The sequence below is a fragment of the Protopterus annectens genome, chromosome 6.part0 (genome assembly GCF_019279795.1).
Source record: "Protopterus annectens isolate FY-2018-M chromosome 6.part0, PAN1.0, whole genome shotgun sequence".
NCBI lineage: Eukaryota > Metazoa > Chordata > Ceratodontiformes > Protopteridae > Protopterus > Protopterus annectens.
In genome coordinates, this window is record NC_056737.1 from 1,151,142,608 (window position 1) to 1,151,157,808 (window position 15,201).

The 15,201-nt window shown below is 42.0% G+C and overlaps 1 protein-coding gene across 2 annotated transcripts in view; it reads left to right on the forward strand.

Moving 5' to 3' along the window:
- Positions 1 to 15,201, forward strand: part of KCNH7 (potassium voltage-gated channel subfamily H member 7) — a 2,626,261-nt gene that overhangs the window by 1,407,271 nt on the left and 1,203,789 nt on the right. For both annotated transcript variants that reach the window (XM_044074771.1, XM_044074772.1), the window contains exon 4: positions 6,121 to 6,153. In XM_044074771.1, coding sequence (XP_043930706.1) covers positions 6,121 to 6,153 — 33 coding nt within the window. The remainder of the gene's footprint in view (positions 1 to 6,120; positions 6,154 to 15,201) is intronic.

Genomic DNA, 15,201 nt, shown 5'->3' on the forward strand with positions numbered 1-15,201 from the left:
GTAAGGGAGTAACTGGACCCCACAAGCACAAAAGTTCAGTACATTTCTCAAACAGTTTACAGAGGATGATAATTTTGATAGTTTCATTCATATGTTTGAGAGGCTATATAAACAGTATAATATTGACCAAGGGCTCTGACTACGATTCCTGACTCCCTTACTTCATGGTAAAACTGTAACTATTTTATCCAAACTGTCTGACAATGACTTTTTAAATTATAATGCTGTAAAGAATTGTTTGCTAGAAGTTTTTAAGCTAACACCCGAAGCTTATAGGAAAAAGTTTCATGAGTATAGACGCAAGTCAGATGAAAGTGTGTGTGAATATGTTGCTGAACTAAACACTTATTTTCATAGGTGGGTGATTGGATGTCAGGTCACCACTTTTGAAGGGCTGGCAGACTTTTTGGTGAGGGAACAAGCCCTTAGTACTTTGCCTGAGGACATAAGGATCTGGTTAGCTGATAGACAGTGTGCTACTTCAGAGGGGTTGGGAAAAAGGGAGACCTATATCTAGCAAGCAGGGCAGCCCTGCACAGGAAAGGGAGCCCCAGTACAGCTCATGGGACTAAAGGGACCCACGTTGGGCAGCCCAGACTGCTCCAACAGAATCTACCAGTAGCAGGTGAAGCCATCAGTCCAGGTACATGTCCAGGGCCTAGGGTTAAATGTTTTAAATGCAATCAGTGGGGCCATGTAGCATACAGATGTACACATTGACAAGGTGGGGAACAAAAAGTGAGAGAGCCAAAAAGTGGGAATGACAAAATGCCAATTGTAGGTTATCTTGAGACAACAGGGGTACCAAACTACCATCCTGCAGCTGTTTTGATAGGGAAGGATTTTCATGAGGCAGTGCCATGTGTTTATGCAGTTACACACAGTCAGGCTTGGAGACAAGCATGTGTGTCTGGTAGCCTGGGGTAGACCCAGACAGACTGCACACTTGCAGCCATGACTGGTGAGGTGGTTACTTCAGGGAGGGAACTACCTTGTAGCAGTGAGACTGAAGGTGAGCCACAGCTGCTTGTTGGTACTGATGTTCCCTTGGACAGAGTGACTGCCAGGGCAGAGGTGAGTATTAGAGGATGCCATATTTCTTGTGGAAGTGGAGCTGGGAAGGGTTACAAAGAGAGAGTTGTGACAGCCTCAGCTCTCAGACCCTATATTACAAGGTCTGAGGCAGGTAGCCAGTGAGGTACCTGATTCCCAAGGGAAGGGGGGAATCTGTATACTGGGACAAAGGGTTACTTTATAGAGAGTGGACCACTGGGGGGGGGGGCTAGAAGGTGAGAGAATACAGCAATTGGTAGTGCCCAGAGCCTACCATCTGGCACCTCTAGCCATAGCCCATGATTTTCCCTTTGCAGGTCATAGGGGCATAAACATACAAAGATACATATTATGCAAAACTTCTATTGGCCTGGGATTTCCAGAGATATAACATGGTACTGCAGGACCTGTGAGCAGTGCCAAAAGGTAGGCAAGGCAGTAAACAAGGTGAAAGCTCCCTTGATGCCTTTGCCTGTGATTTAGGAGCCATTTCTGAGGCTATCTATAGATATTGTGGGGCCCCTGAATACCCCAAGCTCCACAGGGAAAAGGTAGATCCTAGTGGTAGTAGAGTATGCTACAAGATACCATGAGCCAGTGGCTTTGTCCTCCATTGAGGCAGGAAAGGTGGCAAATGCTTTGTTACAGATTTTCAACAGGGTAGGTTTCCCAAAAGAAATACTGATTGACAGAGGTGCCAATTTCATGTCAGAACTGCTGGCTTGTCTGTGGAAGTACTGTGGGGTGAAGTACCTAAAGACCACCCCCTACCATCTCCAGACTAATGGTCTTGTTGAGAGGTTAAACTCTACACTCAAGTCCATGCTACAGGTATTTGCAGACCAGTTTAAGAGGAAGTGGGAGAAATATTTGCTCCATCTGTTGTTTGCTTACAGAGAGGTTCCCCATGAATCCACATGTTTTTCACCCTTTGAGTTGCTGTATGGGCATAGGGTGAGAGGGCCTCAAGACTTATTTCAAGATGAGTGGGAGAGTGAATGTGAATCTCACAAGGAGTCAGTTGTGACATATGTCCTAAACCTCAGGACAAGGCTCAGGGAGTGCATGGGCTTGGCTCAGGAGAACCTGGAAGAAGCCCAGCAGTAGAAAAAGGTTTGGTATGACAGGAATGCTTGAGCTAGAGAGTATGCTGTTGGGCAGCAGGTAACGGTTCTCATTCCTGTCAGACACAACAAACTGCAGGCAGCTTAGGAGGGACCCTACAAGATGGTAAGGAAGGTCATTGATGTTAACTACATGGTAGAACTGATAAGCAGGAGGCAGGGGCACAAATTGTACAGTGTTAACATGATGAAACCTTACCATGATATGGAGGCCCTTGTGTTGAGTATTTTCAGTGGATTGCAGGAGTTTGAGGGAGATCTGGTGACTGATCTCCTAAGTGAGAGTAGGACTGACACCTCAGTGGAAGGGTAGCAATGTCCCAGCAGCTATCTCCTACCCAGGTTTGAGAAATCCGAGCTGTGTTACAGGAGTTTGGGGACATGTTCACTAGGAAATCAGGGTGCACCCACCTGGTGCAGCACCAGGTGGATACAAGACCCCAGAGGCATATTAGGTAGGCACCTTATAGGGTGCCTGAGAGAGTCAAACAGACTCTGAGGGTGGAGGTACAGGAAATGTTGTAACTAGGGGTAATTCAGGAGTCCAACAGTCCCTGGGCCTCACCAGTGGGGCTGGTGCCAAAGAAGGATGGCAGCACCAAGTGCTGTGTGGACTACATGAGATTAAATAGTCACACAGAGTCAGATGTTTACCCCATACCTAGGACAGATGAAGCCCTAGAGCAGCTGTGTGGGACTAAGTATCTTACCACCATTGCTCTTACCAAGGGTTACTGTCAGGTGCCCTTGAGTCCCAGTGCTAGAGAGAGGTCAGACTTTGTGACTACGTTTGGCTTGTATGAGTTTACAAAGATGCCCTTTGGGATGAAACATGTCACAGCAACTTTCCAGAGGGTGGTAGATCATATCCTAGCAGGAGCATTTTCCCTTGTTTACCTAGATGACCATCTCCACCCATTCCTGGCAAGAGCACTTTCAGCATGTCAGGGAAGTGCTGAGCAGACTACAGAGTGCAGGGTTGACCATTAAGCCCAGCAAATGTCAGGTGGGTATGGCAGAGGTCTCCAACCTGGGACATAGAGTGGAGAGTCGTAAGATCGGGCCAGATCCAGCCAAAGTGGAAGCCATTCAAGCATGGCCTGCACCTGTTACCAAAAAGCAGGTGAGAGCATTTTTAGGGACAGCAGGGTACTACAGAAAGTTTGTCCCCAGTTATAGTACCATAGCTGCTCCCCTCACAGACCTGACAAGGAAAAACTGGCCAGATAAGGTAGCGTGGACCACAGCATGTGAGCAGGCATTCCAGAAGCTTAGAGAAGCTTTGGGAGGACTCCCTGTGTTAGTCAGTCCAGATTACAGCAAATAATTTGTTGTACAGGTGGATGCTTTGAACCATAGGGTGGAGGCTGTACTTAGCCATATTTTTTCAGAGGGAAGAAGAGCACCCAGTGATATACCTCAGTCGCAGGCTCCAACCCAGGGAGGAATGCTATGCAGCTGTGGAAAAGGAATGTTTAGCCATAGTGTGGGTACTGCAGGAACTTCAGCCTTGTCTGTGTGGAAGAAAATTCACTGTAGTTACAGATCACAATCCCCTAATATGAGCCAGCCAAAAAAATGCCAAGTTGCTAAGGTGGAGCCTAGGGTTGCAAGCATATGATATGTCAGTGCAGCATTGCAGTGGAATTAGCAATGCCAATGCGGATGGACTCTCAAGACAGGGAATGGGGTAAGGTATACCCAGATAGACTCAACCCTGTCAAAAAACATTTCTCAAGGGACACTTGAAAAACTAGCTTGAGTTCTCAGGGGGGGAAGAAATGTGATAAACTGAGGGGCTGCCAGCCTAGCTAAATATAATTTTTATAAATAATTCTATGCCATTGTAAATATTAATATGATCCACAGGCTAGTTTCACAAATGTAAGAAAACTGTTATGTGCTGAGCTTCAGAAATTTGACCACAGTGCATCCTGCTGGAAGAAAGCTGATAAGTAAAGGACTTTACAACTGTATATGATCTCATGCTCGGAGACAGGATGTCTGGGCCAGGAAATTCTTTCTATTGTTCTGGGACATAGATAATTGCTAAGTTTCACATGTAAGCTGTCTTTTATTGCTGTGGCTTCCTAGCAGGTGCAGCTTAAAGAGAGATGTTGAATTTTGAGTTCTGTTAGCCTGGGAACTAATCCAGAGATGTTAAGAATGATGTAATCTGAAATGACTCAACAGAAATGTGTATTATCAATTTAAGGGCAATCTCAGAAAGAATGGATAGAATTTTGTATTTTATTCTGAAGCTGACAACAACTCACCAGCACTTTGCCTTGTAAGTAGGATTTAGTTCTTAGTATTGCTCTTAGAGATAGCTAGAAATAGCAATATTAGTCTAGCTGTTTTCTATATTTATGTCAGACTATCCTATAATCTTGTTTTAAAGTATTTCCTGTGATTTCTGAACTCTCTATTGTCACCGTGTTGAACTAATGAGTATTGGCTTGTGTTTTTATTATTTATTATTAAATATTTTAAACCTTTTTACTGTGGCTGGTTTGTGTATAGAGATATTAAAGCTCTAAGAGTACTTGCATGTATTTTGTGATACTGTATAAGCCACTCCTAAATAGCCTTGCTGTTCGTAACACTTACCGATTAGATAATAATAACATTAAACAGTAAAATTGGACACACTTTGGTAAGGGCCTTTATAGTAGCTGATAGTAGTGGTTGGTGGGAGTCAGTACTACCATATAGTCTGGGCAGAAGGAGCATAGCTGGAAAACATGTGCCAGCCTTCCCCAAGAGTGTCTGTGTGTTTGTATATAACTCAAATCTCAAAGTGTGTGTGTGTGTGTGTGTGTGTGTGTGTGTGTGTGTGTGTGTGTGTGTGTGTGTGTGTGTGTGTGTGTGTGTGTATGAGTGTGCTGGAGGTTTTGGCTTGACCACTCGGCTGCAATCTGAACCCTATTGCTGTGCCAGTGGAGAGTCTTACTGGAGCTCTGGAGAGAAAGGGATAAACCAGCCCCAGACTGACTGTGATCTCTGTCTGCTCTTAAGGGAAGTTGTAGTTTACTGTGTGTGTACTTGTTATCCTCCCAATGTTGATGCCCCTCACATGTGTTAGTGGTGCGGATTGACAGTCCTTGATTACTGGGCCAGTGCATAGGTGTCACAGACTATATGAGCATATTTATAGTATTAATAAATTACATGTTCATAACGCCATAGCCAGACATATTATGACCTTCCCAGAACATCATTTTAAATTCACAGTAATTAAGCAGGTTTTGTCTGACGAAAGAGGGGGTCCTTGGACTCTCAAATTGGAATGCTGTGAACTTAAGTGGCAAGTTCTATTAAATGCATATAGGTTTCCTGGGCTAAATGTTACATGCTCAAGCCAGTGCTTATTAAAACTGAAGGCACTGGATAGGTAACATTTTTGGTTTTAAGTGATTATATGTGATGGTTTTTATGGTTGTATTTCAATGCAATGTGTTTTCTGTTCTATCATACTATATGGTAGCCATGTACTTTTACAAATGACTATTTAGTTGTAGTTCAGTCTTTGAACCACAAGATGGTGTTATTGCTAAGATTTTTTTCAGTGATGTAATTTCCTTTTGGGTCACATGATTTAATGGGGGGTTATTTAAAATGTCTTCTTAGCTTGCTCTTATCTGAAGAAGTTTGTTTTAATAAATATAGATGAAAGCACTTACAACATTTAAAATTTAGTGCCTGATTCTTGATTTACCCTTCAAATTCTTCTTAGTACTTGTATTACATGTTCTAAGTTACTAACAGGTGCCTGTTTCAACATTTATTATGTATGGCAAAGAAGTTATAGGTTTAGCATGCAGCTATTGTTTGAAATCTTACTTTGAATTATCAGAAAGCATCTAAAAGTCATGGCACTTGTGAGTGCATGCTTCATCCAATCAAATAAACTGACAATTAACACAGTCCCTTTATATTTCAGATGATGACAGCCTCCCGAGTGGCTCCCCTTCAGGTAAATGTCTTTCCTGTCGAATTCCTTATGTCTTGCTTAATTTCTAATGAAAAATAATTATAGTATGTTATATGACAGAGTGTAATAAAGCAAAATATAACTTTTAATTGTAGTAAGCAGTATTGCCTTCTTATGTTTGTTTCATATTTACTGTCATAAGAACATGGGCATGATATTTATTCTAATTGGTTTATTTATATTTAACCTGTAGTAACTGTGGTTAGTCTCATGTTCCACAAATACTTCTTAATGTTAATTTTTAGTCAGCAGGCTTATCTAGCTGGAAGTAATACTGTACTTTTATTATTATTATTATTATGATTATTATTATTATTATTATTATTATTATTATTATTTTATTGCTGCTGTTATGATGTTTTTATCCCTATACCTGATGACAATCAAACTTCTAAGGTGCTATTACCCAGGCAGGTACTTTGAGTTCTCACTGGTGTCCTGGCAATGACAGCATTTTTCATATAGGTTCATAGGTAGGTACTAGGCTATCTGCACATGGGCATTTATAAGCCTAGCCGGTGTGTGTCAGCTTTCGCTGCCCCATTGATTAATTAACTGAGCCTCTGTCAAGAAGAGCCAATGAAGTGATCACAGGGGTGTATTTTCTGTTACCCATCGACTCATCAAGGTTTCTCTTGAAGAGTGTTAGTGAGGGGCTCTGCCTAATGTAGTTAGGAATTTTATTTCAAAGCATGAGGAGTCTCTGTGACAGGACTCTATCCCTCCAGCATGTTCTATTTATTGTTGAGGTGAGGTTAAATCAATAGAGCGAGTGGCTCGCAGTGGCTTGGATTTCTTTAGGTGGAGCATGTCCATCAATTCTGAGTTGGACATGGCTTTGTAAGTCAGGCAGAGATCACCTCTGAGTAAGCGATATGCCACTGAGTACAGCTGGAGTTTTTCCAGTCGGGCTGCATAGGACATATGTTTGAGGCCAGTAATCCTCTTGGTGAGGTACTTTTGTGGTCTTTCCAGCTGTTGGAAGTGTCTTGTGAGGTACATCCCAAACAGGGCATTGAACTCTATGATGAGTCTGATGAGTGACGAGTAGAGGGGCACTATAACCTCTTTATTTCTAGATGCGAACCCTTTAGTAATTAGATGGGCTACATAGAAGGATTTCCTAACTACTTTGGCAATATGATTTTTAAAGGAGAGATTACTATCTTCCTGGGTCCCCAGATCTCTTATTACCTCTTCTGTATTAAGGGGGATGCCACCTATGTGGTAATTCATGGGTGTTTTGTTTTTCCCAAATGGAATGACTACGCATTTTTTGGCATTTAGCTTGAGACTATGACTTTGACACCAGGTGTCCGTCTCAGTAAGGCCCTTTTGGAGAATGTCTGTGTCACCTGGAGAGTCAATTATGGCTTCCAGTTTGCAGTCATCGGCGAACTTGGTTAGCCATAGTCCTCCTGTGTTTGCCTGTACTTCTGAGAAGTATATGCCGAACAGTAGGGGTCCCAGGACCAAGCCTTGTGGGACACCACTTGTGATTGGTTTAGAGTTGGACCTGGAGCCCACTATTCCTACTGTGTGAGTTCTGTCTGTAAGCCAGTTGGCAACCCATCTTGTGACGTAGGGGTTTATGTTCAGACTGGTGAGTTTTTCTATAATACCCGAGTGAGGAATAATGTCAAAAGCCTTGGCAAGGTCAAGGTAGGCTGTGTGAACTACCTTCCCCTCATCTATGGCCTTGATGACTGTCTCAAAGAAATCAACCAGGTTTAGTAGGCATGATCTGCCCTTAACAAAGCCGAACTGGGTCAGGTCAAGTGTTTGGAGGTTCCCAATGTCTTTGTTAATGAGTTCCATGATGATGCTCTCCATAGCCTTGCAGACCAGGCTAGTCAGGCTTATGGGTGATAGTTACCAGGGTCAGTTGTGGCCCCTCCTTTTTGGAGCAGAATAACCGTTGCCGTGTGCCATTCTATGGGCATGTAGCCTGTGGAGAGGCTGAGGTTCAACAGTGTGTGTAAGTGGGGGGGTTAGTTCGATGTTCATCGTGTTACCCTGCTGCATTGGTTATCTTTCGAATCCTTGGCTATTTTTCTTTCGAAGTTAGCCTTGAAAGATTTTTATGAGGGACCTTAGTTTCTTATTGATACTGATCAGGGATGACTTTCCTTCTTGGGATTTGCTTTTTTTCTGAACTAGTTTCCTCCTCCTATTGTATAGCATATTTATGGCAGGGGTCCGCCAGACTGATTTCCTTCTCTTAGGGGAGTGAGTCTTGGTTTTGCTAGGGATGGTATGATCCATGCATCCTTGTAGGTGCTCATAGAGTGCATTTGTAAAGGTTCCTGCATCTTGCACACTTTTATCCTTTAGTGTGGGGGCTGTGAAACTTATCACCTCTGTCTTAAGTAAGGTGAAGTTTGCTATAGAAAAGTTTTTCACTGTTGTTTCCTTGGTTGGAGGTGGTGATGTGGTTTGGACATCCAGATTGATTAGTTTATGGTCTGATCTAACCAGTGATGGGTTGACCTCTGGTTTGGAACACCTGTCACCCATGTTGGTGATGACCAGGTCCAATATGTTTTCACCTCTGGTAGAGGAGTTTACCAGCTGGTCCAGGTCAGTTGAGTTGATAAATTCCAGGAAGCGCTGGACCTGGGAGTTTGTACTTGAGTAGTTTTCCCAGTTAACGGTAGGGAAATTGAAATTGCCCAATATCAGGGTGTTCGGTAGGACCTTCATGTTTTCCAGTGTCTCCAGAAAGGTGGAGTGGTGGTCCTGGGTCATGGAGGGTGATCTGTAGCAGGCCACAATTTGCATTGCAGATTTGACTGATGTTAGTTGCACATGAATGATCTCGGAGATATTATGCTGCGCTACTAACCTGGAGGTGTAGGTATCCTTGATGAATATGGCTACACTCCCTCCTTTTGTGTTTCGGTCCATGTTCTGTGGCTGAAATGTGTGGTATGAGTTGTAGCCCGGTAGTGCTGGGGTGCTCTGTAGAGCCTTGAACCAGGTTTCAGTTACTGCACAGATGTCGATGTTCTCCATACTGAGGAGTGCTTCGAGTGCGTGCATTTTGAGATTTAAATTCCTGGCGTTGAGTAGCATAACCCTCATTCTTTTATTTGTGCTGTTGACTTTTGAACCTTGCCTAAAAAAGGCACTATGGGGGCAGCAAGAGCCTTGGCCAGTATTCGAAAGCCTAGGGGTGAAAGGTGCAAGCCGTCTCTTGCAATGCAACGAGGTCTATCGAGCATGTCGTCCCAGGCTGACAGACAATGGATCCCCTTTGAATGACACCAGAAGCTTGGCCAATTGTTGAAATTGATTATACCTACCCCCTATTCCCCACCACCCCCACCAGTAATGATGTCAGCTTTCACACAAATGTGAGAGGAACCTACAGCCTCTCATTTAAGACAGGTGCTAACATCACTGCCTTGAGTGGCCATACCCACATTCTCCCTACCTACCCCTGCACTACATGAAAAGCTTCCACTCTGTAGCAGGGCCCTGTTATTGAACCCACATCATAAGCCTGGTGAGAGCCATGGCAACTCTGAGGATGTGGACCACTATTAGCCCTGCCAGCACCATTAAACTACTGGGCTATAATCAGGTCTTTATCCTGCTACACTACTAGTGAAAGCTTAGGTTTGTTTTTCTTATGCATAAAATGTAGGTCAGAGGTACTTTCGTCTTTACCATATAATTTCTTGTACAAAGAAGAACACTTGTTAAGTATAGATTTACATTGGTTTTGTAATGTTTGTTCCAAATTATAACATATTTACATGTTTTCATCAATTTATTTGAAAAAGTGGCTTTATTCATAAATTACCAAGACAAATCATACCAAAATAAAATTAAAATCAAGTCCTGCCTTATGCTCTCCCTTACCCTAACAAAGGCATAGTTCATTAATCAAGTTAGTGGAATATTATGCAGTAGTCAGTAGGAGGTTTAGATTAATGTGGAGAAAGCATTTCTATCAACATATCTGGGCACTTCATCTGGAAAACTAAACCACTGACTTGCTTCTTGTTGAACACTTTACATTTCATTTGTTTATTCTTCCTGATTGGAAGAATCTGCCCATTTCTAGCTCTTCAGTATAAAAGTCCTGCCAGATATTGCCCTACTATCCATTAACTTCTTCCAATTCGAGTTTTATCCGCTGTTCCAGAGCCATATCCAATGCTGCTACCTTGTTGATGAGGTTTCACAATAACTGAACCTTTGGACAGAACCACATGTGCTCCAGATCAGCATCCCTTTCTCCACATTTCACACCTGAACAGTGTATCTAAAAAATCACCTTATTTATAAAGTAGGGTTGAACTGAATGCTTTTTGAAATCTTCACTCTTACAGGCTTGAATAATTGTGTATGGATAGTTGTAATAATCTCAGTCTAGACAACCGCCTACCTACCATATACAACATCTGTATCCATTTGCTTGCAGCACTTCAAACTAACCTAACTTTTGGAATATTCTGATACACAGACTGTATTTTATACTATGCCACAATGGAATCAGGTAGCAGCGTTGCTGTTCTGCCTTTAAATCACATAGTATAATCTTTGGACAAGGTGAGGGGTTGTCCATTCAAATCACGATAGCATGACTCAGCTGGTAAATGTCTAGAAAAAATGTTTATACCTAACCTGTTTCTAACAATCCCCCCATAGACATTGCAATACCATTCCTCAAATCACAAAACAGCCAAATATGACTGTCTGGGCCTCTCCTACACAACTATGCACTGTTGGAATACTGAAACCAGTAACCCACCACTGTTTTTTCCTTGTCAATAGGTTTAACCACAACTTCATGTCCACCTACAAAACAGAACCATGTCTTTGCAGAAGCAAACTGACCACTCCAACAGAGGACAGGGCACTGCTCCTAATATTGCAGGACTTCTCTCTTCATTTACATCCTCAAGGTGGCTTCTTTTTCAGCCAACAAGCTTATCCAAACTCTCAACAGAGTGGGTACTGCACAACTTAAAATAATCTGTCTATATCTTACAACTTAACACCGCAATCGTCAGTTGAAAGCTCATTTTTTTATAAGCCGTTCTGTAAAAACCCCGTTTGAAGTAAAGTTGGCTACTTCCTTTCATAGCAAACTAAACCCTGATCAAGTCCAAAGACAGTATGTTCTAAAGATCAATCATCCTAGATAATACACTCCTCTTAACCATATCGTGGAGAAGAAAAGGGCTATGCAGAACTCCATGTCCTGATAACTTTATCCCTTTATGCATCCATCATGAGATGCCTGATAAGCACAGGGTCTGCATGCAGGTAAACTCCTAAATATTTGAACCTCTCTCATATCAACAACAGGGTTTCCTCCTTACTGTGTGACTCACTTCAGTGCAGTAGAAATAGATGTGCTCCTTGTTCATTGTCTAGAATATTCCAACATGACTTGGAGCCTTTGTCACATGGCAGTGAACCTGCAGCAAATTAGGACTCCACTTCATAATCTAAAATATTTTATAGATTTCAGTACTAAGACCATCCAGCCCAGTATCTTTTCTAATTTAAGGGATCCTACTCTTTCCTCCACCTCCTTAACCAAAATTGCTGCCTCTGTATGTTCCATTTCTCAGTTAGCTCCATGCAGAATCTGTGGTTAACAGGAGACAGTAAACTGTCTCCTCAAAATAAATCTGCTTTGAGGCATCTATAAGAATAATGCACTAAGCAAAGTCTTGAATGGCAGTTTGTCATTAGTTAAATTGCTTAAAGTATAAGAACATAGCAAGCATCTTCTTAGGAAATTCTAGATTCGTGAAAAACAAAAAGACGCCAACTAATTCTCGATTCACAAGAATGGACTGTACCTCAGTGTCCAGAAATCTAATAGGTACATCTACAGCTCATCATATCTGAGTAGTATGGGGCTCTTAGTGACCATGAATCCAAATACAACAGTCAGGTGAGGTCAAAATAAAACACTGTTACTTCTACTTTTTCCCACTTATTTTTGTTTATCCTGACAGTAGAAAGCCTTTAACACTTCACTGTGACATAAGCTTTAAATAGTAGTCATTAACTAACTGATGTTTGTATCCACTGACATTAGGAGCAGAGAAGTGTACCAGTTTCTTGAAAGCCTACCTGCAGACGATTACTGGATAGACCACTATCCAAAAATCTCTGTCTTGCTGCTTTCCCCATCAGCAGCAGAAATGGGGCACAAACTGACACATGAAGGCATCAAGTATTCTGAGATATGAAGAAAATAATAGGGAATTATTTCATACTGCTGCCATTTTGGCCTGGACTGTTTAATGTTTCTCTGCTTGAGTATTCGTGTATCTGTCAGGTTAAGAACTTCACCCACACAGTTTTAGCAGCACCTCTGAATCTTACTTGTACTCAGCAAATCCATGTGCCATCACAGCATTTACAACCCATTAATGGATCATTAACTGGCAATCCAGTTCTTGTCAGTTTTGTCAATACCCTAGAAAAAGTCAGGGATTCCCTGAATGGCTCCATAACAGGAGCCCCATAATTGTCAGCCCCATGTCATCTGCCATTAATGAGTGGAATACGCCTATTAAGATCCAAGAAAACAGCCTGCTCCTGTCACCTACAGCACCCTTCCACAACAACCACACTGCCAAGGTAGTATATGTCCCTAGCAGCACGTAGATGGAAGGAAATTGTCGCCATTTAAATCCAAGACTTATTCTCTCCAGTCATGCGGAGCTCCTCCACAAACAACACATTAATGTGCTGAGACTAAGTCAGCAACTGAAACCTGTCTTGCTTGATGTTGTGCGTAGCCCACTGATATTATCAGACAGAAGCTTCACTTGGATCAATCCTCCATCCAAACTCCATCAGTTCCTCTCCTAAGGTCAACTTACTGACACACTCCAGCTAATTTCTCCTGAACCCCTGCCATAAATGTATTCATGTTATCTCATCCCTTAGATATGATATGCACCCTAGAACAAACCCCAGACTCCAAGCCTACATAATGTGCTACCAATTTCATTATGAAATGGATGTACCACTTGGATAGGATCTGGCACCTTGGATGGCCATCATCCATGCCAGTCTATGATGGAGGAACACCTCATAAGTAGGAAGGTTAGTCTCTTCACCAAATATGACTGACACTGCTACAATTCCCCATAATACTGAGCAGTAATAGTCTTAAATCACTCATCCATTTTCTGGGGGTTATAATACATGTACCATACACGTACAGACATACAGTTCAGCCTCATTACTTCAAAATACAACTCAAATGGTGGATACTGTAAATGTCAAACCATTAATGTCACACACAACCTCAACCAGCTTCTGTGTAATTTCATGCATGGAATCCATCAAACCACATGGGGAAAACAACCTACCATTGTCGCCCTTCACAAACTGGATGGAATGAATACCTCATTAGACTGAAGTAGCAACTATGGTACTTCACCTCTTCTACCACTTTTCAGCTCCATCTTACAGAGGAACATCCTGTTTCTCACCCTGAGATTGAGTGTTCCTGCAGCTTCTAGAAACAAATATCAAATCTTTGTCAGTATGGGCAAGTCCCCTATATTAGCTTCCCTTGCCCATAAGCTTACATTGATATGAATGAACAGAAGACAATGACATAAGGAGGGACAATAACCACTGTGGCACATACATTGAGCACCTCTGTCACTCAGTAATGTACCAACCAAAGATATTAGCATTAAACCAACCAAAAGATCTCTGTAGCATAAGTCAGCATGCAGGCCATCAAGTTATGACCTTCACAGACTAGATAGCAGGTAATAGCTCTACTCCTTGATAAGCTGCTAAAGAGCTACCATTTTAGTCATCACAAGGGATAGTCAACCACTTGCTCTGTACAGTGCACAATGAAGGAAACATCTTCCTTAGCAAATATTAGAAACCTGCATTCCATAAAATCAGCTAACATTATCTCCAGAAAATCAAACATGTGCACCTAACAAGGGGACAAGTTAAAGTGCTTTATCCACATGCAGATAATATCATAATTCCCCTTAGCAAGCATGCCTTATAACAGCAGTAAACAGTAGTAAACACAACAGGACAACTTTCAACATGAGAGCCATGAAAACAGAAAAGTGCTATGGCAGCCCTATGGACAATTGAATACATTTGGTAGTATAAAGGCTGAACTTCTTCCTCACGACCTCCAACCAGGCATGTGAAGTTCACACATGGTGCACCAGCACTTACAGCAATGAGGGGTATCTCATATGAAGCAAATGGTAGCATATATCGGCCTAAAACATGACATCCTTGCATTCCACTACTTGGCTCTGACTGTGTGAATTATAAAAGGCATGTCTGCTGCAATGCACACATTCACATTGCTGCCCAGAGAACTTGTTGCAGAGGATGACCCTTAAGTAGTACAGCATGGTGATTTAATTATTTAAAAAAATAATAATAATAATAAATCTGAAGTCTTAGAAAAGCTGATGAGGAAGGCGTTGATATTATAGATCATCCAGTCAGTGATGTATGTCAAGATTTCCTGTAAAGGATGCCCACCCTTAATTTGTCCTTTATGCATAAACACAACAGGCATTGGCTGCTTTTTCTTTTTCCAGATGGCCAAAGATGACCACATTCTTTTTCAACAAAAGTGTTCCTCCAAATCATTCAAATAATTTTTAAACATTTTAATAGTAAAACAAATCCTTTTCTATCCTATCCAGCTCAAGCCATACTTTTCTCCAGCATGAGGACCCTGTTTTTTATGTTGTTTACATCCTTCCTCAAATCCATTTTGCATATCTTTGTCTCAACCACATTTTCAGTCACAGACTCCAAGAGATCCTGAAATGCAGTGACTCCAGCGAAGAAATAATCTCCAGATAAGGGTTTGTTTGACCAGCCCCTTAGGTGTCTGCGACTCAGATCTGATTGTCTGGTCCTGCTGCTTGTGAACTGGTATTAGGTGCATTGTCACCAGCATTTGTGGTGCATAAATAGGCATATGCCTTAAAAAGTCAGTTCAGACCCCCAGGCAAAGGGAACTCCAATGAATCCATACTTTTT